At 41.4% G+C, this 23,885-nt stretch overlaps 1 protein-coding gene across 2 annotated transcripts in view; it reads right to left on the reverse strand.

The window, feature by feature from the left end:
• Positions 1 to 23,885, reverse strand: part of NPR3 (natriuretic peptide receptor 3) — an 80,368-nt gene that overhangs the window by 41,060 nt on the left and 15,423 nt on the right. For both annotated transcript variants that reach the window (XM_061393785.1, XM_061393784.1), the window contains exon 3: positions 13,671 to 13,837. In XM_061393785.1, coding sequence (XP_061249769.1) covers positions 13,671 to 13,837 — 167 coding nt within the window. The remainder of the gene's footprint in view (positions 1 to 13,670; positions 13,838 to 23,885) is intronic.

Consider the following 23,885-nt stretch of genomic DNA (forward strand, 5'->3'; position numbering starts at 1 on the left):
ATAAAATAAAACTTTTTAAAAATATCAACAAATATGAAATGCCTGCAATTACAAGAAGCACCTTTGTTTTATGTGCCCTTGCTGCTGCTGCTAACTTGCTTCAGTCGTGTCCAAATCTGTGCAACCCCATAGACGGCAGCCCACCAGGCTCCTCTGTCCCTGGGATTCTCCAGGCAAGAACACTGGAGTGTGTTGCCATTTCCTTCTCCTATGTGCCCATAGACAGAAAAAATTGTGACAGCCCACCAATAACAAAACGAATCCCAACTTTAGATAAGTTAAAATGTGAAAGAAGTATATTCTTGAACTGATGAAAGGGTATACTCAGGAAAAAAAAAGATATTGCATCCAGGAAACAGGGTTAGTGTATTGGCACTCAGAATGAAAAAGAGGTCTTGTAAATTAAAATTTTGATAGCAAAAATTAAAAATTCTATAGACAGATTGGAAGATAAATTTGTGGCAATCTCAGAAAATAAAAGAAATTGGCAGAGTTGAACAATAAAAGAGAAAATTAAAGAATCAACTGAGGAGACATGACATCCAACTTTAAAATTTTTCAGAAAGAGCAAACAAAGTGATTAGTACAGATTTATAAAGACCCACACCAAAACTCACCATCATGAAATTTCAGAACACCACTGAGCCAACAGTCTACCTATTAGATCTCCAATTTATTTCCCTCCCTACATCTGTTTGCTGTGTTATATCATAGAAGGGTGATTCATCCAGGTTGCATTTCCCTGTCAGCTTATTCTTGGTTCATTCAGCCAACAAGTTCAGTTCAGTTCAGTTGCTCAGTCGTGTCCGACTCTTTGTGACCCCATGAGTTGCAGCACACCAGGCCTCCCTGTCCATCACCAACTCCTGGAGTTCACCCAAATTCATGTGCATCGAGGCGGTGATGCCATCCAGCCATCTCATCCTCTGTTATCCCCTTCTCCTCCTGCCCCCAATCCCTCCCAGCATCAGACTCTTTTCCAATGAGTCAACTCTTCGCATGAGGTGGCCAAAATATTGGAGTTTCAGCCTCAGCATCAGTCCTTCCAATGAACACCCAGGACTGGTCTCCTTTAGGGTGGATTGGTTGGATCTCCTTGCAATCCAAGGGATTCACAAGAGTCTTCTCCAACACCACAGTTCAAAAGCATCAATTCTTTGGCTCTCAGCTCTCACATCCATACATGACCACTGGAAAAACCATAGCTTTGACTAGACAGACTTTTGTTGGCAAAGTAATATCTGCGCTTTTTAATATGCCATCTAGGTTGGTCATAAATTTCCTTCCAAGGAGTTAATGTCTTTTAATTTCATGGCTGCAATCACCATCTGCAGTGATTTTGGAGCCCAAAAAATAAAGTCTGACATTGTTTCCATTGTTTCCCCATCTATTTCCCATGAAGTGGTGGGACCTGATGCCATGATCTTCGTTTTCTGAATGTTGAGCTTTAAGCCAACTTTTTCACTCACCTCTTTCACTTTCATCAAGAGGCTTTTTAGTTCCTCTTCACTTTCTGCCATAAGGGTGGTGTCATCTGCATATCTGAGGTTATTGATATTTCTCCCAGCAATCTTGATTCCAGCTTGTGCTTCTTCCAGCCCAGTGTTTCTCATGATGTTCTGCATATAAGTTAAACAAGCAGGGTGACAATATACAGCCTTGATGTACACCTTTTCCCATTTGGAACCAGTCTGTTGTTCCATGTCCAGTTCTAACTGTTGCTTTCTGACCTGCATATAGGTTTCTCAAGAGGCAGGTCAGATGGTCTGGTATTCCCATCTCTTGAAGAATTTTCCACAGTTTCCTGTGATCCACACAGTCAAAGGCTTTGGCATAGTCAATAAAGCAGAAATAGATGTTTTTCTGGAACTCTTTTGCTTTTTCGATGATCCAGCAGATGTTGGCAGTTTGATCTCTGGTTCCTCTGCCTTTTCTAAAACCAGCTTGAACATCTGGAAGTTCACAGTTCACGTACTGCTGAAGCCTGGCTTGGAGAATTTTGAGCATTCCTTTACTAGTGTGTGAGATGAGTGCAATTGTGTGGTAGTTTGAGCATTCTTTGGCATTGCTTTTCTTTGGGATTGGAATGAAAACTGCCCTTTTCCAGTCCTGTGGCCACTGCTGAGTTTTCCAAACTTGCTGGCATATTGAGTGCAGCACTTTCACAGCATCATGTTTAAGGACTTGAAATAGCTCAACTGGAATTCCATCACCTCCACTAGCTTTGTTTATAGTGATGCTTCCTAAGGCCCACTTGACTTCACATTCCAGGATGTCTGGCTCTAGGTGAGTGATCATACCATCGTGATTATGTGGGTCTTGAAGACCTTTTTTGTACAGTTCTTCTGTGTATTCTTGCCACCTCTTCTTAATATCTTCTGCTTCTATTAGGTCCATACCATTTCTGTCCTTTATTGAGCCCATCTTTGCATGAAGATGCCAACAAGAAGCACTGGTTAAAGAGCCAGAAAGGAGGGAAACCCAGGATAGTGCTCCCTCTCTCTTTGCCTTAGATAGCCTCTCTGGCAGGGCGATGCTTCTTCCCTGCTTCTAGCTCTCATGAGCAGCCTTAACTCTGGAGTTCCTGGTAAAACTGTATTTTCTCTGAGCCTTCTAGCTCTAGATGCAGTAATGGCTCTTTGCTGTTGCCAATCGCTGGCTTGCCTTACTCTTCTATTTGGTGTCTTAGCTTTTCTTATACCTTAAAGTTAGCTTCTCCTACTAAATTCCTTCTGTTGAAATACCTTGTGTAGACTCTGTTTTCCTGACTGGATCCTAACTGATTCAACCAATGATACAGAGAAAGTACTAAATGCTTCTAGAAGTAGAGAAAAAGAAAATAGTATGAAAGAGATAAATAATCATAATGGTAATACCAAAAACTGGAAAAAAATAGAGCAATGACCCCAAAATTTTTAGAGAAAATAATCTTCAAACTACAATTTTATATCCAGATAAGTAATCAATTAAATATAACAAAAAAAATATTTTCTGATTGCATGCAAGGTGTGAAAAGTTTTTCCACTCATACTCTCTTTGTCCTTCAAAACTAAGTTGAAATTCAACAAAGAAGGAGATGTGGTATCTAAGAAAAAGAAGGATCTGGTACAGGACAGAACTAAAGTTTGATATGAAAGAAAGCTGTTACTCTAAACTAGAGCAGGAAGACAATAGGAAAAAAAAAGAAACATCATTTTCTAAAAATTTTGACTGAAGGAATGAGAATGAAATAGTGAGAATTACATGGAAGCAAATAAAAAATCAAGGAAATTACTAACTCCAGAAAAAACAAAAAGCTACGTAGGGAAGGAAATATAATCATAGAATACTACATGATTCTGTTGTAAATACATACATATTTATATACACATATATGTATGTCATAATAATAAAAGTTCTATTTTTTAGTCTTTCTTCAGATTTTATTCTGTGACTATACCTTTAACTGAAAATTATGTCATAAAATATTGGTAGGATGGGTAGTATTGGTAGAGGAAGAGTGTATAAAGGAGTTAAATCTTTTTCCATTTTAGGAAATTGCAACATAATATCAAAAATTATAATATTAAAAACATCAATATAAATAAGCTAGTTTACTATAAAGGGAAACAGCAGGGACCAATAAAAACATTAAGAATTATGGCCTCCAAAGAATGGGTGTTAGGAGTGGAGTAGAGCAGAATGGGAGACTCGTGTTTAAGAGTACTATGAATGTATTTTTAATTTAGTGTAGGTCGTTTTTCATTGTAAGCAATCTAGAAATTCATGTATTATTTTGATTTAAACAACTACAACATCAAGGAAAGAGGGTGAGCTTCACCCAAGAGCAGAGCCAGCTGTTAAAGGGCCAGCCGCTGAATGGGTGTCGGAAGTGCCAAACACAATAGGAGCATGGGGCAAAGCCAAGAGCAGGATTTACAGGACCGGGGAGTCAGGGCGGCTGCCAGACGGGAAAAGATGTCTCCAGCACTGGCTCAGGCTAAACTGAGAAATAGTAGCTGGGACAAATTTAAGTCTCCCTCTTAAAGATGTGAAAACACTGGTAGGTGTAAAGACTAGACTGACTCCCTAGTACAGAATGAAAGTATGATTAAATGAATAGTATCTCTTCCTTCCATCTCAGGAATAAAACAAATGGTTTCAGAATAAGATTAAAAAATAGTAGGGCATTTAGGTGTTTCTTCACTTTCTTCTAAGGGAGTGAGTTTTCAATGTAGCCCTGCTTACACTACACTGTAGACTATCCGTGTGAATAAACAGGGTTTGGGACAATAACAGGTCAAATGATATGCTGACTAACCCTGGTCTAATTCAATGATTCTCACCTTTTTGTGAGATTGATGCCATTAAAAGTCAGATGAAGGCTGCATATTTCTTGAGAGAAATATACACATGTGCACTTACATACAAAATTTTGTACATAATTATAAAGAGTTAATGCACCCTAAGTCATCTACGTAAAGAGGTCATGGAAAGTTGGATGAATTTGGAAGGAGCCTCCTACTAAAGAACTAAGTGAACCCACTCCACTGTGTTTGATTTCATTTCTCTTGAAACATGGATATTTTCACACATGTGCCACATTTGGTCTACTAAAAGATAAATTGTCCAGACTTGTGTGAATGCCGTCAGTGTGTCAGAGTGCTGACACTGAAGTGAATGATGTTTTACGTCCGTGCTGGCACCAGAATTGCAGCCTCTGTAGCTCCCAGAGCTCATGGATATTTATATCCTTGCTCAAGTATTTTTAGGTGACGAAGATCCCACCCAAGATGGGACCATTACATGGTCCAGGATCAAGTTCACAGCCATGCTCCCTGGGGTGCTCAATAAACAGCCTCTGATGACTTAGGACATGATTGTTTACACTTCAGAAGAAAACATGCAAAATAAATCCCAGCAGATGGAGAGAAGACCAAGTCCTGATCAGACTTTGTCTAGTATGTGAAAGAGTAAAGAGACACTGATACCTTAAAAGTGTGTATTTGGGCAAGCGGGGTGCAGGGAAAGGAAGGAAGCGCTCCTGCCTGTGCTGCCTGCCAGGCTCACTTGTAGGGTCTGAGACACTTAATCTCTGGGTCATGGGTTTGCCCTCGTATTGGGCACATTGTTGTTAAAAAGGTCAGACTGATGTAGTGGAAAAAGAAAGTCACTGCACTGGGAGTCAGGGGACGCCACTAATCTTGGCTTGGCCACCACACAGCGCATTCTAAAACCAAATACCAGTGCTCTAGAATTGAAACCATTCGGTGGCAGAAGCCAAACAGCTCCATTAAGACACCCTTGAGTGAGAGCCACTGCACATGTGGGCAACCCAATAAAAACCACCAGAGAAGGCTAGACAGACAGTTGGCGAGCACTTGTCTGAGCCGCTGGAAGCTCTACTGATACTACAGGGCCTCTCCCATGGGACTTTACTGCTAACTTTAGATTTCTGATGCCCCCTCAGATGGCCTTCAGAATCCCCACTATAAAAACCCACTACTAACCCCCCAGTACCATCTCCCACAGTAGGAGTGGATTTGAACTCCTGGCGCTATGCACCTGCTAAGGTCTAAGCACAAGACTCTGTCACCACCCAACAGTGCTATACTGACTGCAATACAGGGGTTACATTTGGGAATGCCACCTCCTCCCAGGCTTCCCTGGTGGCTCAGATGGTAAAGAATCTGCCTGCAATGTGGGAGACCTGGGTTCAATCCCTGGGTTGGGAAGATCCCCTGGAGGAGGGCATGGCAATCCACTTCAGTATGCCTGGAGAATCCCCATGGACAGAGGAGCCTGGCAGGCTATGGTCTACAGGGTCACAATCTATATGGTATATAGGCTCAGGTGGACACGACTGAGCGACAAAGCACACACACACACCTCACCTCCCAGGGCTTCAGTCTTAACCACTGTGTAGGAGGGGGGCTGGGTCTGATGTCTTCCTGTTCAATAATAACTTATTGGCTGCTTCCTAAGTGTCAAGCATATAGTAAGGGGGAGGCAAGAGTAGACAGCTCTCATGGAACTTCCAGTGTGGTAGAGGAAGTCAGAAGTAATTTAAAAATCTCACACACAGGCATGTGGTTACAACCAGAGAGGTAGGCTATGATGTCGAGGAGCAGAGTGCATGAGTTAGTCTGGAGTATCAGGGAAAATGTCCTGAGAAAGTGTTACTTGAGTTAACATCTGAAGGATGAACAGGGGAGCTAAAGAGGACACTATATGCAGGAACCTCAGACACATGGGTTACACTGCTCTGGAATATAAAAAGCAAAAGGAAGGGAAATAATGGCTACCATCCACTGAATATTTACTTAGTGCCTGGCATTGTGTTCAATATATTTAAATATTTATATACAATGCTGAAATTCTTTTAACCTGTCAGTTAAAAATTATTATCTCCACTCTATAGTCAGAAACCTAAGGCACAGTTTCAGAAACATGCTCAAGATAAAAACACTGAGAGGCAGATCAAGGTCTATGAAAAGGAAACTGGCACATTTAAACACTATACTGTCCCCCGGATATAATGGGCCCTATTAAAACATGATGCATCGACTAGATTAGGTTTTCACCAGATTCACTAGTAAAAGAACAAATATACTTTAAAAATACTACTGGGACTTCCCTGGCAGTCCAGGGGTTAAGAATCCACACTCCCAATGCAGAGGGCCCTGTTCAATCCCTGGTCAGGAAACTAGATCTCACTTGCCACAACTAAGAACCCACATGCCACAACCAGAGATCCCACATTCCACAACAAGGACCCAGTACGGCCAAAAAATAAATAAATAAATACTATTGTATCACCCACAGGGATGGTGGAGACAGTGTCATAAGATACAAGTGCTAACAACTAGACATGACAGTATACACAACACCCAAAGCCCCAACAACAGCCCAACCCTGGGCAATCTTATTTTCCATCATATCACACATATACTTACCCAACCACCCACCAGAGGTGAGCGAGACAGGAGCAGACTTTTGACCCAGAAAGGCTAGTTTACAGGCTGTCAATGGCCTGGAAAGCTCCACCCTGACAAACGTGTATAGGTTCAACTGCAATTATATTCTCCAAGATAAGAACCAGGAAATAAAAGAGTCCAAGACTTGATGTAGAGAGAGAGCAGAAATATTATTCCAAGTTGCTTGGAGATTATTAAAATTTAAAAACTCTAGTAATGAAGGAGGTCCAATGATACAAATTCCGATTATAAGATAAATCCATTCTGGAGATGTGATATACAACAAGATGACCATAGTCAACAATACTGTATTGTACATTAGAAAGTTGCTAAAAGAATAGTTTTTATAGTTTCCATCACAAGAAAAAATTTTGTAACTATCCCAGATGATGAGTGTTAACTAAACTTACTATGGTGATCATTTCTCAATATACATAAATATCAAATCCTTATGTTGTCCTTAGACTTATACTGTTATATGTCAATTATATCTCAGTACAACTGGGGTTCAGGGGGAAAACCCTGGTAACACAACTCACCACATTATAAGAGAATAAAGAAAAAATCTGATTACTTCAACAGATGTAGAAAAGGTATTTGATAAAATTTAATCACCTCAACCTACACAGGTGATTAAATTGCATAGAATTTATACCAACACATGCATATATACACACATAAGTACAAATAAAATTGAGAAAATTTGAGTCAAATCAGTGCCTTGTTATCAGTGTCAATACCCTGGTTGTGATGATGCATGAAATTTTCCAAAATGCTACCAATTGGGAAAACTATGGCACCCCACTCCAGTACTCTTGCCTGGAAAATCACATGGACGGAGGAGCCTGGTAGGCTGCAGTCCATGGGGTCGCGAAGAGTCAGACACGACTGAGCAACTTCACTTTCACGTTTCACTTTCATGCATTGGAGAAGGAAATGGCAACCCACTCCAATGTTCTTGCCTGGAGAATCCCAGGGATGGGGGAGCCTGGTGGGCTGCCGTCTGTAGGGTCGCACAGAGTCGGACACGACTGAAGCAACTTAGCAGCAGCAGCAGCAGCAGGCAATATATATAAGGAATATCTCTGTATTGCATCTTAAAACTACATGTAAATTTGCTCTTATCTCAATTAAAAAGTCACTTTAAAAAAAGAGAAAGCAAGAGTTGAAGATGGATGGAGGGAGAGAGAGAGAGAAGGAAAGAGAGAAAAAGAGGGGAGAAACAATCACATTGATAATAAAATTTGGTAAGTTTAAAATATATAATAATAATTTTATTTAAAATTTTTTATTTATTTTTAAAATAAAATTATTTATTTTAAAATTATAATAATAATTGTATTTTATTGCCACTCCATCCTTCCAATATTTAAATATAGCCTTTTAAAATTTTTAAAGCTTCAAACTTTTGCATTTTGAGATCACAAGCCTTCCAAAGACGCCAACCACGTGCTAATATGACAACCACAATGCTAATATGCATGACATGGAGTCAAGGATATCCAACAGTTTATAATGCCTACAATGAAAATGTGTGTCTTGCCATAGAGAACAGAGATGTGTTTGCCAAGGGAGGGGTAGGGGAGTGGGACTGGGAGTTTGGGATAAGTAGATACGAACTATTATATATAGGCTGGATAAACAACAAGATCCTACTGTATAGCACAGGAAATTATAGTCAATATCTGTGGAACCTTAATCAAAAAGAATATGAAAATGAATGTATATATACATATATAACATATATATAACAGAATCACTATATATATATAACATATATAACAGAATCACTTTGCTGTACATCAGAAATTAATAATATAACATTGCAAATAGTTATACTTGAAATAAAAAAATCTGTGTCCAGATCCTTCCCTTAATGTACATTACATGAATCTTAATGTTTTCTGTGCTATTTTTATTTCAATTATCCTAATAAAGGGCATCATTTTGCCAAAACAGAACTCACCAACAAATAAAAATAAAAGAGAACTTCCACTCTTTCCCCAAATCACACTTGAATGGTGATATGAGCAGATACTAAATGTGTTATATGCTCATTTTATTTTTTTCTTTTACTATTTATACACTATTTTGTACTTTGCTGTTATCATTTAATATATCATGCTGGTTTTTCCACCTGAGTACACAGAGATTTGTCCTTATTTTTTACAATTCCATCCTATCCCATTGCATGCATATGTTATAATTTATATAAATAGTCTCTTATTGATGGGCAATTAATTAGATTATTTCCAGTTTTCAGCCATAACAAATAATGCTGCAGTGAATACTCTGTACAATTGTAATGCCAGTGCTTTACTTCAGCACCTGCTTTATTGTTCCAAGTGCTTTACATAGCTAAACGATAAATCCCTAGATACAAATTTGCTAAGTATGTGCCTTTGAACTTTGAAAGATCTTGCCAAAATGTTATCCCTGGTACATTCTTCATTTTAAAGTTAAGAAGAAGGCAAGGACACCCACTACCATTACTTATATTCAATATTGCCTTGGGATCCTAGCCAGTATCCTTAAAGGTTTTTATTTAATTAATTTTACTTAATTTTAATTCAGAATACTTACGTAACTAAGTATGCTCTTAAGCATACTTAAAGGAAGAAGAATCAGAAAGAAACAAAACTGTTACCATTCACAGTTCAGGTGATTGCTTAGGAAATGCACAGTAAAAATTCAGAAGTAATCAAGAGAGTCCACCAAAGTTTCTGGGTTTGAGATCAATAGCCAGGACTGTAAAACTCATGACAAATGTCATGAACAGAAGTTCCAAGTAAGCAGATGAGACAACCCATTAGTACAAACAAGAGAAACAGACCCAGGAAAGAGCTGAGCCTTAAGATGAAGACCACCATGTCTTGCTAGTCTGCTCCAGCATCTCCTGCTGCAGGAGATCAAGCTCTAACCAATGTCAGGCCCCATAGCTCCCTCCTTCATGGTACCCACCACAACCACCTGTCTAAACTAACCCAACAAACATCTGCAATGACACTCAAGACAGCACAGCTAAAACACACATGATTAGAAAGACAAAGTCATTAGGAGGAGCTCCGATTTCTACTTTACATGATCATTTTTATCTATTTATAAGATCCAGGGTGGTCCAGTGGTTAAGACTTAGAGCTTCCAATGCATCAGGCATAGGTTGGATCCCTGGTCAGGGAAATAGGATCCCACATGTTGCATGGTGTGGCAAAACTAAATAAACACCAATGCTAAGTATCAAAAAATAAATAAAATGAAATCTGTTTTAATGATCCCACCATCAAAGAAAAGTAGTATTATAATCTACAACTACAAATAATCTCTAAAGCAGCAGTCTTTGATTGGAATGTATTCTGGATCTCTGTAGTAGGTACACCTTTCAGGAAGATCTTGCCCAGACTACCATTAAAATAGAGACCTGGGTTCAATCCCTGAGTTAGGAAGATCTGCTGAAGAAGAGAACGGCTACCCATTCCAGTATTCTGGCCTGGCAGAATTCCACAGACTGTATAGTCCATGGGGTCATAAAGAGTTGGACATGACTGAGCAACTTTCACTTCACCATTAAAATAAGATTTAATATGTTGAACACAAGATAACTAATGATCAAGAAGATATACCTGGTGGAGCAGTGGAATACCAACTGTCACCTGCTGAATATCATCAGTGTTGGCCAACCTATACTGAAATATTTGAACTTCAACAACTTCAGGAAGAAGACAAAATTTGTCATTAGACAAGATGACACCATTTTTGAGTTTTTAATATGAAGCAGAAAATTAATATGAATTTAGTAAAGCAAAATAGCCTATAATGGCATATGTAAAAGACTCAGATGCTTTCAATATTGGCACAGACCACCTCTGGCAGAACTACTAAAGGAGTCATGATGGCCTTTGTGCCCTTCCATGCTCCTGGGGCAAAGGATTCCGACGATGACAAACGATCATGCTGCCGCTGCTGCTAAGTCGCTTCAGTCATGTCTGACTCTGTGCGACCCCATAGACAGCAGCCCACCAGGCTCCCCCATCCCTGGGATTCTCCAGGCAAGAACACTGGAGTGGGTTGCCATTTCCTTCTCCAATGCATGTAAGTGAAACATGAAAGTGAAGTCGCTCAGTCATGTCCCACTCTTATCGACCCCATGGACTACAGCCTATAAGTTTCTATAAAAAACATGGGCTCTATTACAGAGTGCTAAGTCGCTTCAAGGAGATCCAACCAGTCCATTCTAAAGGAGATCAGCCCTGGGATTTCTTTGGAAGGAATGATGCTAAAGCTGAAACTCCAGTACTTTGGCCACCTCATGCCAAGAGTTGACTCATTGGAAAAGACTCTGATGCTGGGAGGGATTAGAGGCAGGAGGAGAAGGGGACGACAGAGGATGAGATAGCTGGATGGCATCACTGACTCGATGGACATGAGTCTGAGTGAACTCCGGGAGTTGGTGATGGACAGGGAGGCCTGGCGTGCTGCGATTCATGGGGTTGCAAAGAGTCGGACACGACTGAGCGACTGAACTGAACTGAACTGAACTGAAGTCGCTTCAGTCATGTCTGACTCTTTCCGACCCTATAGACTATAGCCCACCAGGCTCCTCTGTCCATGAGGAATCTCCAAGCAAGAATACTGAAGTGGGTTGCTATGCCCTTCTCCAGGAGATCTTCCCAAACCAGGGATGGAACCCAGGTCTCCCTCATTGCATGCAGATTCTTTACCATCTGAGCCACAAGGGAAGCCCGGGAGGTGAGGTGGCTTTCCCAAATGTAACTACCGTATTGCAGTCAGTACAGCAAAGGATTTTCCCAACCCAGGGATGGAACCCAAGTCTCCTGCATCTCCTGCATTGCAGGCAGATTCTTTACCCACTGAGCCACCTGGGAAGCCCCCTCTCTATTACAGAAACCCTACTTCTTTCATAATTCAGACCATGATGTCCAATATGGCAGCCACTGGTCAAGCACTTTAGCTGAATTAAGATATTCTGTGCATTGGAGAAGGCAATGGCAACCCACTCCAGTGTTCTTGCCTGGAGAATTCCAGGGATGGTGGAGCCTGGTGGGCTGCGGTCTACGGGGTCGCTCAGAGTCAGACAAGACTGAAGCGACTTAGCAGCAGCAGCAGCAGTAAGGGTAAAATGGGCTTTCCAGGTGGTGCTAGTGGTAAAGAACCTGCCTGCCAGTGCACAAGATAAAGATGCAAGTTCAATCCCTGAGTCTGGAAAATCCCCTGGAGGATGCCATGGCAACCCACTCAAGTACTCTTGCCTGAAGAATCCCATGGACAGAAGAGCCTGGTGGGCTACAGTCCAAAGCGTTGTAAAGAGTCAGACATGACTGAAATAATTTAGCATGCAAGGGCAAAATACATATTGGATTTCATATAAGAAAAAATATATACAATCTCAATCATAATTTACACTGATTAAATGTTGAAATATTTTTATATCTAAGTGAAATAAAATGTATTATTAAAATTAATTTCACCTGATTTTAACTTTTTCACATGTGACTACCAAAAAATTTTTAATTACACTTGTGGTTCACATTACATATCTAGAAGACAGTGCTGATCTAGAAAATCAAAAGATATTTTAAGTGATGTGTTATATACATGTATATATATGGCATTTAAGACATTAATATCTGTTTATAAGACCCTTTGTATGTCACTGGATAGCAAATTCCTACAAAGACAAGTATGATCTTATAACAATAGTACAAAAGAGGCACCATTCATTGGGTTCCAACTTTTTGACCAGATAGTACTAGAGACTCATTGGAAAAGACTCTGATGCTGGGAGGGATTGGGGGCAGGAGGAGAAGGGGACGACAGATGATGAGATGGCTGGATGGCATCACTGACTCGATGGAAGTAAGTCTCAGTGAACTCCGGGAGTTGGTGATGGACAGGGAGGCCTGGCGTGCTGTGATTCATGGGGTCGCAAAGAGTCGGACACAACTGAGCGACTGATCTGATCTGATCTGACTAAAGATTTCAGCTAGATTATCTATGATCCTCCCACCCTCGTCTAAATGAGGAAGACTGAGGAATTTGCCCTGGATCACACAGTGAGAAGTCCTGCTGCTTAATCCTGAGCCTGGCCTCTGAGCTCCTGACTCCAGTCGGAGTTAGAAGACGCATCTTGGAAGATGCTGAGTAGCAACCACACTCATGAAGTGGGATGCTCTGGAGTACTTCAGTAGGAAACAGCCCGCAGCGGAAAGAGGCAACAACAGGGCCACAAGCGAGCAAAGCAGATGGGCCACGAAGCTAAGACAGAGGGCCTAAAGAAGGAGCCTTCTAAAATCCAAAATACCTTCCTCCACCAAGCTTTGGAAAAGTTAGGCATGCCAAACTTTGGCAATCCTTCATCTGTCTTCTCTCCCAACTTGCTGCTAGCAGAAGAGGTGAGGGAAGTCTCCAGACCTCTGCTTAGCATGACCACAAGCACCCACAGAAAGCAACTTCTCTTCCTGCAGCAGCTGGAAAAGTTTAAGTGAAGGGTGGGGTGATGGGGGCGAAATGGGGAGGAGAGAGGAAGGTTGACCAGGAAACACACACACACACACACACACACAGAGCAACAGTGACATTCAGACCTGAACCTAGGAATCTTTGAATGATTCAGAACGGGATGCTTTATCACATCTGATTTAATTCGACGACTGTTTTGAGGATACTGAAGGTCTAGGCTCCTAATCAAACACTTACGTAATCTTCCTCACTGAGCCCTTGCTTCTCAACAGAACTTTTCACCTCCATGGAAAACTTCTCAAACTCAGGTTTCACTGTCCTCAGTAGAGTGATTGTTTGGAGGGATGAGTACGCTTGCTTAGCTTCAAAGTCGTGTTTGTCTCCTCTCTTCCACGAGCCATCTCCTACGGGAGAAGTAAAAATATTTATAATTCCAAGCCAGTCACCACAAAGGGGCCATTCTCCCTTTTCCACCACGATATGCTTCTGTGTTTCTTTTGGCGGCTGGGGCAGGAGGTATTGTCACAGTTTTGCACTTGGGTGTAAAGTGACAAAGTCAAGATCATCAAGGGAGAAGAAGGCCTCTGGACACGTGTTCCTTTGAAATGTGAGACAGAGAAAAGCACTGTTAGATTCATTGCCTTATAATAACCATGTAACTGGAATTTTAGGCCCTCAAGAATTACAGCACTGCAGGAGTAAGAAGTAGGTTATCCCTTTCCATTCACACTTATTTTTTAAGGAGATCAAACCAGTCAATCCTAAATGAAATCAACCCTGAATATACATTGGAAGGATTGATGCTGAAGCTGAAGCTCCAATACTTTGGCCACCTGCTGCAAAGAGCTGACTCATTGGAAAAGACCCTGATGCTGGGAAAGATTGAGGGCAGAAGGAAAAGGGGATGAGAGGGGAAAAGATGGTTAGATAGCATTATGGACTCAATGGACATTAATCTGAGGAAACTCCACAAAACAGTGAAGGACAGAGAAGCCTGGAGTGCCGCAATCCATGGGGTCACAAAGCGTTGGACACGACTTAGTGACTGAACAACAAATTTACTTATTATTAAATACATAATAATCATACCTAATTATTGAATACCTAATTATTCAATACCTAAAATCAACTATGAAGGTCAACCAAGTTGTTAACATGCTACAATAAACCCGATGCTATGTAGATGTGGAAGGCAAGGATGGCTACATATGAAAATGAATTTATAAAGTACTATAAAATTGGTACTAAAAGAAAAAGAGATTTGAGATTATTGAACTATTTCTCAAATCTCTTCAGGATGAAAAGTAGCTTAGGTGAACTTGAAAATGTATCTCTTTAGTGCTGGCAACATCATAAAGATTATTTATTAGACAAGTTCATCAGTGCATCAGCAGTAACAAAATAAAAATTGCTAGCATTTATTGAGCATATATATATATTATAATAATAATAAAAGCCTCATTATTGAACACTTTAAGGTATAAACTCATTTAACCCTCTCAAGATTGTGTGACTGTGGGTACAATTTCAGTTCAGTTCAGTTGCTCAATCATGCCCAACTCTTTGCAACCCCATGGGCTGCAGCACACCAGGCTTCCCTGTCCATCACCAACTCCTGGAGCTTGCTCAAACTCATGTGCATCAAGTCGGTGATGCCATCCAACCATCTCATCCTCTGTCATCCCCTCTCCTCCTGCCTTCAATCTTTCCCAGCATCAGGGTCTTTTACAACGAATAAGTTTTTCACATCAGGTGGCCAAAGTCTTGGAGTTTCAGCTTTAGCATCATTCCTTCCAATGAACATTCAGGATTGATTTCCTTTAGGATGGACTGGTTTAATTGCCTTGCAATCCAAGGGATTCTCAACAGTCTTCTCCAACACCACAGCTCAAAAGCATCAATTTTTCAGTGCTCAACTTTCTTTATGACCCAACTGTCACATCCATACATGACTACTGGAAAAAAACATAGCTTTGACTAGATGGACCTTTGTTGGCAAAGTAGTGTTTCTGCTTTTTAATAGCTGTCTAGGTTGGTCATATTAATTTTACAGATTTTGGGATACAATTTTACAGAAAATTGGGTATAGTTATCTTCTCTATTTTACAGATAGGGGCTTCTCTGGTGACTCAGACAGTAAAGAATCTGCCTGCAATGCAGGAGACCTGGGTTCAATCCGTAGGTTGTGAAGAATCCCTAGAGGAGGGCATGGAAGCCCACCCCAGCATTCTTGGAAACCAAGGCATTCAGAAACCTGCTGTTCCATGGCTCTCCCTTTCACAAAAGCAAAGGCGAATTACATGGATAAGAATCATTCTTCTTCTCTTTATCAGCACAGGGTAGCAAGTGGCACATGGAAACCACACAGAGCATAGAGGAAGAGGTAACCGGCTCCAATGAAGGAAGTTTCATGCCAGAAAGAGGCATCCACCTGGCCTGAAATGTGTGAATAGGATTTTAATAAGATGAGAAGAGGATGGAAAGGCATGCTTGGCAGAACCTGCAATGGCACAGGCAAAGGTGCAAATGTGTATAACATTCAGTGGGCAGCTGGGAACCTCAGTCTGGAGCAGGAGAAAAGACAGGGACAAAGAATTTGTTTGTGGAGACCTCTCTTTAGTCATAATCCTAATAATAGCAACCATTTATTAATTGCTTACTATGTGCCAGGGAGCTGTTAAAAGATAAATAAGATAGAGCCAAGGACAGAATTCATTAAGGGCTAGATCCGTTCGCAATAAGCACAAGATTAAATTTCAGGCCACCAAACAAAACTCGATGAAGTTGTCCTCCTTCTTGTCCCGGACAAAACCTCCTGAACACTGATGAGGCTACAGCTACGCCAGTGCTCAGAGAGCAGGTGAGTTGTGTGTCACTGTCATTGGCCAGGCCAGGGTCAACCCTGCTGTGTGCTCAAGACACAGACAACATGGCCTTTTGTCAAGGGGCCAAATTTCATTTGCTAGAAAGACCCCAAATTCTAAGAACATCCAGAAGATCTTCAGCCCATGAAGGAATCCATTTCTTCTAGTGCAATCCATGTTTATTGATTCATTTTGAATTGACTCAAGGTATGAAGAGTCAGCAGGAATGATGCTTCTTGGGCAGAGTCAGTGTTTCTCAGCTTTGGGTATGAGTCCTCTCCAAGGGCGCAAGAAAGGAAATAACCCTATAACGTATTCTGTTGCATAATTAGAAAATACACATAGAACCGGAAATAGCAACTATCTCAGTTCCTATGATAATATGGAGAAAAGCATTTTTTTATTTTGAAAGAAGCGAAATTTGGTACAATACAGCTGTCTACCACAATCTTGTTTTCTAGAAAAAAAAGAATGGAAATAAAAATGACTAATAAATGTAAGCCAAATTAAACAGGTATATAGTCACAAGCAAAACTGATACTATGACTTCCTGCTTTGAGCGAGTCTCTTGTTGCATTACGTCAGTAACCTTTCCCATACGGAGCCATTGAAAGCTAGGAAAGCGGAGGTCAGCTTGGCGTGATGCCCCATCAGTGGGGACAAATTTAATTCAACAGACAACTGGGTGCCTCTGGAGATTTACGAGCGGAACAGAAGAATGACATGATTAGACTCATGCCTAGGGAAATAGCAGTGGATTAGACTGGGGAGACACTGAGGGTTCAGAGCCACAGTAATCCAGGCAAGAGGTTACAAGAGGTTACATGTGCGAAGTCACAGCTCCCCACCCAAAAAAAAAAATTGTACATGGGTCTCCGGGTGGTTCAAATCACAGGCAAGTTTTCTTTTCCTTTCGTGTTTTTCTGAATTTAGCAAATTTTCAGCAGCATGTGCTTTTAGAATCATTAAAAGAGGGCGAGCCCTTGAGAATGAATGCAGAGGGCTGTGCAAGAGGAATGTGAAGACTCCACAAGAGTGAGGGAGTGAACGACAGCCGAGAAGGATGCGCGTCACCGGTGATGCCAGAGAGGAAAGGCCAACGGCTGTCAGAGGAAACAGCAGAGCCAGAGGGAGGGGAAAGGGTTAGTGGATGTGGAAATGATAGTGATTTCAGTTAGGGTCATGGTCAATTCAAGGTGACTGACTGCAGAACACCCACATGGCAGCACCAGGCTGCGGCTGGAAAGAGTGGTCTGAAGCCAGCAAGAAGAATGAGGGCTAGAGAAAGTGCTGGAGGTCACGTCCACAGGTCTTACACTCAGAACTCAAGAGGAGAGGGCGGAGGGTGAACATAAACCCTTTGGGGGTGCTGTTTTAATGGGCACAGGAGTGAGAGGAGCTAACAGAAAGCCAGAAGAATGCTGTGCCACCAAGGCTAAAAAACAACAGGGATTCCAGAAAGAAATGGACAGAAGCAATAGGGCAAGAACTAGAGCTGACCTCATATACCAGCCACAGGCCACATGTGTGACTATTTACACTTCAATTAACCAAGATTAAATTAAATTAAAATTTCAGTTCCTCAGTCACACTGGCCACGTTTTCAATGTACAATGATCATATGTGGCCATAACTCCTGTACTGGGCGACACAGAATAGCATCCACCAGCATCACAGAAGGTTCCACTGGCCGGCACTGCTTTGGAGCCACATAAGCGTGGTCTGCGGTAAGGCGGATGGCTTTGGCGGTGAGGGTGTCAGTGGTGACCCAGCACTCTCAGAGGAGTGGTGGGTCTATTGTCTTACTCCTACAGTCATCCTGAACAAGGGATTAAGAAGAGAAGAAAGAAAGCAGCTAATGAGAGGGTAGGCAGAGAAGGTGACTCTGGTAGATTTCTCAGGAATAAATAAAAGTGCATTTGCTTTATTTGGTTTGGTTTTAAACATTGTGGAGGTCCAAGCTTGCATTTGGGCTTCCCAACTGGCGCTAGTGGTAAAGAATCCGCCTGCCAATGAAGGAGGCATGAGACGCAGGTTTGATCCCTGGGTCAAGAAGATCCCCTCAAGGAGGGCATGGCAACCGACTCCAGTACTTTTGTCTGGAGAAGTCTATGGACAGAGGAGCCTGGTGGGTCACAGTCCATGGGGTTGCAAGGAGTCGGACATGACTGAAGCAACTTAGCATGCATGCATGCAAGCTTGCATTTTGTGTGAGAAGGATACAGAGTATTTGTGAAAGAGGAAATATCTTGCTCAGCACCAAGCCCTAGACTTGGCAATCCTGTGGCCAGGTAGCTGGCTCAGGCTGGTGGTACCCACACTGGGATAACCATGTCATCCTGTAGTTCTCCAAACTTACCAAAGACTCAGCACATAGTAAGCCTTTGGTAAATGTGGGCTGAGTGACAAGCTGAGACATCACAGACCACATTCAAGAAATGACACCTGGAGTACAACCAGGATGGCTGCAGAACACTGTGGCTCCTGACCTCTGGCAGCCATTTAAGTGAGAGAAAAGCATCAGCCTCCTTGCCTAAGCCACTCTCTCCAAATGTTACATGCTTGCCTTGACCTTCGCTGGTCCAGTTCCTCCCACCAGTGATAACAGCACCACTTACTGAGCGAAGCCATTGTGAACGGCTTTGCCTAGAGCATTTCATTCTTTAATCCTCATTTAAAAAAAAAAATATATATATATATATATATATACACTCTATAAGAAATATTGAAGTATGATCCCCATGTTACAGATGAGGAAACTGAGGCTTAAACATGCCTGAAGTCACTTGGTTAATACACAGAAAAGAAAGTGAAGTCATTCAGTCATGTCTGACTCTTTGCGACCCCATGGACAGTAGCCTGCCAGGCTCCTCTGCCCATGGAATTTTCCAGGCAAGAGTACTGGAGTGGATTGCCATTTCCTCCTCCTGGGGATCTTCCCAAACCAGGGATCAAACTGTGCACTGCAGGCAGACTCCTTACCATCTGAGCCACCAGGGAAGTCAGGATTCAAACACAAGCCCAGCCTCCAAACACCGGTGCCATGCCTGCTCCTCCTCACTTCATCGTTTAGGATGTTCCAAGACTTAAAATTGCAAATGGGGGGCTTCCCTGGTGGCTCAGTGTAAAGAATCGGCCTGCCAATGCAGGAGACACAGGGTGGATGCTTTGTTTAGGAAGATCCCACATGCCACAGATCAGCCAAGCCTGTGTGCCACAACCCTTGAGCCTGTGCTCTAGAGCCTGGGAGCCACAGCCACTGAGCCCACATACCCTAGAGCCTGTGCTCCGCAACAGGAGAAACCACGGCAATGAGAAGCCCAAGCACTGCAACTCGGCACTTGCCTCTGCTTGCCACAATTAGAGAAAAGCCCACACAGCAATGAGACCAGCACAGCCAAAAATAAATTAAATTATTTTAAAAAATAAATAAAACTGCAAACTCAGTGGGAGAGCAAAAGTGCTTTAAAAAAAAGAGAACAGAGGAAGAAAGATTAGAAAAGGAAGTGTTTAAACGCGGTTTAACAACTGTCACAGTTGAAAGATTCGTGGAGCCCTGTACCAAGGTCACAGACATAAAGTCTTGTGCCAAGGCCCTGTACCAAGGTCATCTCCCAAACAGACCAAGCCCCATAGGAACCGTTGCCCTGAGAATCCTGATCGAAACCAGCCAGCTCCCTGACCCCATATTAGGTAAACATACCCACCCTATAGCATCCTAACCAATCACCTAAGGCCACCCTTCCAACAGGAATTTTCTTTGCCTTGAGGCTACAAAAATTGGCTAATAACCCACAAAAGGTGTCAGCTTTTCCCGCTGTTCCAATACTCAGCTCTCCCTCAAGACCACACAGACCACAAGACTGTGTGAGAATTCTCTTTTCTCATTACTCCAAACTGACTATACCATGCATGCACTCACAATCAGTTGCTCCATCGTGGCTGACTCTTTGTGATCCCATGGACTAGCCTATCAGGCTCCTCTGTCCATGGAATTTTCCAGGCAAGAATACTGGAGTGGGTTGCCATTTCCTATTCCAGGGGATCTTCCCAACCCAGAGATTGAACCCACATCTCTTGCATCTCCTGCATTGGCAGGTGGATTCTTTACCGCTGCGCCACCTGGGAACATATCACTTTAACAACAAAATATAAATCCAATTCCTCCCCAGTTTCCCTGTCATTATCCTACTGTTAGTGAGTCAAGTAATTTAAGTGCATTACCAGCCCTGGGATACTTCCATCCTCACCTTAACTAGTGCACTCTGAGTTCTCAGGAAGTCAGGAGAAGTGCTACAATACAACAGAGCCCCAGACAGGATCACCCAAATGACTTTCCATCTAAACTTACATCCAGACAAGATAATGCCAGGGAATGGAAATGCCAACAAGTGCCATCCAAAACTCTACAGAGCAATATATATCAATTTCACTCTAGATTTTTTTTAAATCTATGCTTTCAATCTATTCTCCATCATTTGAATTCCTTATAATAAATTCAGAACTCCTGTAACAATATAATTGGGGGCAGACCTGAGAAATTTTTTGAGTGCCCACCAAGACAATCAGATAATCAGTAAATATGGGCACACTATCAATATGTTTCTTAAAAAAAATCTCAAAGATTATTTAAATAGAGCCTTTTTCTAACAGTGGTGTAGAGTTTCACGTGAAGACGCACAAGGAGAGGAGGGTGTTGGATAACTTTTCGTGAACATGTGTGTTGGTGGTAGTTTAGTCGCTTAGTCGTGTCCCACTCTTCACAACCCTATGGACTGTAGCCCACCAGGCTCTTCCGTCCCTGGGATTCTCCAGGCAAGAATACTGGAGTGGGTTGCCATTTCCTTCTGCAGGGGATCTTCCCGACCCAGGGATCAAACCTGTGTCCCCTGATTGGCAGGCAGATTATTTACCATTGTGCCACGTGGGAAATGCTGATTCTTAGGATGTAAAATCTCAGAGAAGGCCCTTTGTGAGCAGCAGACTCCAGAGCCTTGGGTAGGTCACTGTGCCTTCCGTAAGATCCTGTTTGCTGCTTCTGCTCTGAGGGGGGAAGGCGCTTCAGGGACTGTAACAAACACGGACAGTTGCCTCCCTGCATCTATTCTCCCATGTCCCTCACTAACAGATTCCTGGATTGATCTGGGGTACCAATGAGACCAGCTAAAAGCACATATTTCCTGCCTCCCCCTTTCAACGAGGGGTAGCAAAGGATATGTAACCAAAAAATAATGAGTGGGGCCTCCAGAGAACCCTTCAAACAGAATTGAGTCAACTGAAAGGATCTCTTTTGCCTCTCATGTTCCCCTTCTGCCTTCCCTAGAATTAAGATCTAATCCCTGGAATTCTAGCCACGAGTTCATCATCTTGAGGATGGATGCCATTCACTAGGACTGAGGTAGCCAAAAACGCGAAAAGGCTTAGATCCCTGATGACTTTATGGAACCTGGTTCTGCCCTGGTTTGCCCTGGTTTGCCCACCTCTGGACTTCTTACAAGTGAGAGCATAAATCTCTACATTTGTTTAAATTACTATAATTAGGAGTCTTGGTTATTTGCATACAGATATACTTCCTAATGCACCCAGGTCCTTATGAGGTATTAGACAAAAGCTGATTAATTTGCTAAAAGAACAATGTATGGCCTAAATCAAGCTATAAAACTACACCACAGGAAAATGTACAGACATATTTTTTTCAAAATTATCATTTTTAAAGTACTATATGTAACTGTTGATGTAAATTGAAATTAATAGTAAATATAACTAACATTTACTAAACACTCATCATGTTCCAAGAAGTTTTCTATGCATTTCACACACACCACACCATTTACTACTCTGCCTGATGCCATGAGATAAGCACTATTATTATTATTAGAAGAAACTAAAGCTTGAGGATGAGGGCAAGGTGATATCAATTTGCCAAGAGCTGGTTTGTGGCACAGCCTCTCAGGCACATTGACAGCTGAGCTCAAAGCCTAAGCAACCAGGCTTTAAAAGGCAAAAGAAAGGGATATAAGCAAAAACACCAAGGATAGCCTTTGAATGCTGGGGACACAGGTTCGAACCCTGTTTGGTGAACTAAAATCCCACATGCCACAGAGCAACTAAGCCCTCGATCAGTGACTTAACAACTATAGAGAAGCTTCCACGTGCCTTAATACATAGAGAATGCCTGAGCACTGCAACAAGGACTCAGCATAGCCAAGTTTATTTATTTAATAAAAAATAACAATAATAAAGACTATTTTTTAAAAAAGAAAGAAACACCAAGGATACTTTGTAGATTGTATCAGAGCACACGGTATAACTCCATGCAGTTAAATTTTCAAGAAGAAAAACTGAACTAGTGAAAAAATAAGCTTTGAAAAGTTGTCCCTCATGTTGATATATGGCAGAAACTGATACAATACTGTAAAGCAATTATTCCCAATTAAAAATAAATTTAAATTTTTAAAAAGTTTTCCCAAAAAGAATGATATAGACGAGATGAGATGGGCCATGTATCAATAATTCTTGAAGCTAATTGATGGATTCATGGGGATTTATTATACTACTCCTTCCATTTTTGTGTACGTTTTAAATTTTCCATATTAAAAAAGCTTTTAAAAGTTAAAAAAAGTTGTCCCCAAATCACCAACAGTAAGTTATATATATATATCTTCTCATTCACTGATATTACACAATGAGAAAGACAAACACTACTTTTGTAGTATTCTGGCCAAAGATGTATAAACTCAACTTATCTTGTGAGACAGTCTACAAAATAACAGACTTATTCAAAGTGTTAGGTCATAAACAACAAAGAAAGATTGAAGAACTATCACAGATTAGAGAAGATTAAGAAGACACAACTCAGTGGACTGAATCCTGGAACAGAAAAGGAACATTAGGAGAAAAAGTGGTAAATTTGAAATAAAGCCTGTAGTTTAGTTCTTAGTATTGTACCAATGTTAGTTTTATTTTGATTAAGTGCACTATGGTTATATAAATTGTTTAAACTAGAGAAATCTGAGTAAAAGGTATACATGAATTCTGTGTTATTTTTGCAAGTTCCCTGTACATCTGAAATTATTTCAAAAGTTTTTTTAATTTGCCAAAAATTACCTGTAAAAAGAGGTTAGGTCCAGAGACAAAGTTGAATTGTTTCCATCTTTCAAGGAATAGTCTTAATGGTACACAAACTGTTCTGGAGCAGAAAAACAATGGAAAGTGTCCCAATTGATTTTATAAAGCTAATATTAACTTGATATTAAAATAGGGCTTCCTTGATAGCTCAGTTTGTAAAGAATCCACCTGCAATGCAGGAAACCCCGGTTCAATTCTTGGGTTGGGAAGATCCGTTGGAGAAGGGATAGGCTACCCACTCCAGTATTCCTGGGCTTCCCTTGTGGCTCAGCTAGTAAAGAATCTGCCTGCAATGAGGGAAACTTGGGTTCGATCCCTGGGTTGGGAAGATCCCCTGGATCTTCCGCCTGCAATATCGCCCTATTAAAATAGGGGAGTACCACCTAAGTTTCCAGTGGTCATGTATGCACATGAGAATTGGACTATAAAGAATGCTGAGTGCTGAAGAATTGATGCTTTT

Source organism: Bos javanicus, chromosome 20 (genome assembly GCF_032452875.1).
Source record: "Bos javanicus breed banteng chromosome 20, ARS-OSU_banteng_1.0, whole genome shotgun sequence".
NCBI lineage: Eukaryota > Metazoa > Chordata > Mammalia > Artiodactyla > Bovidae > Bos > Bos javanicus.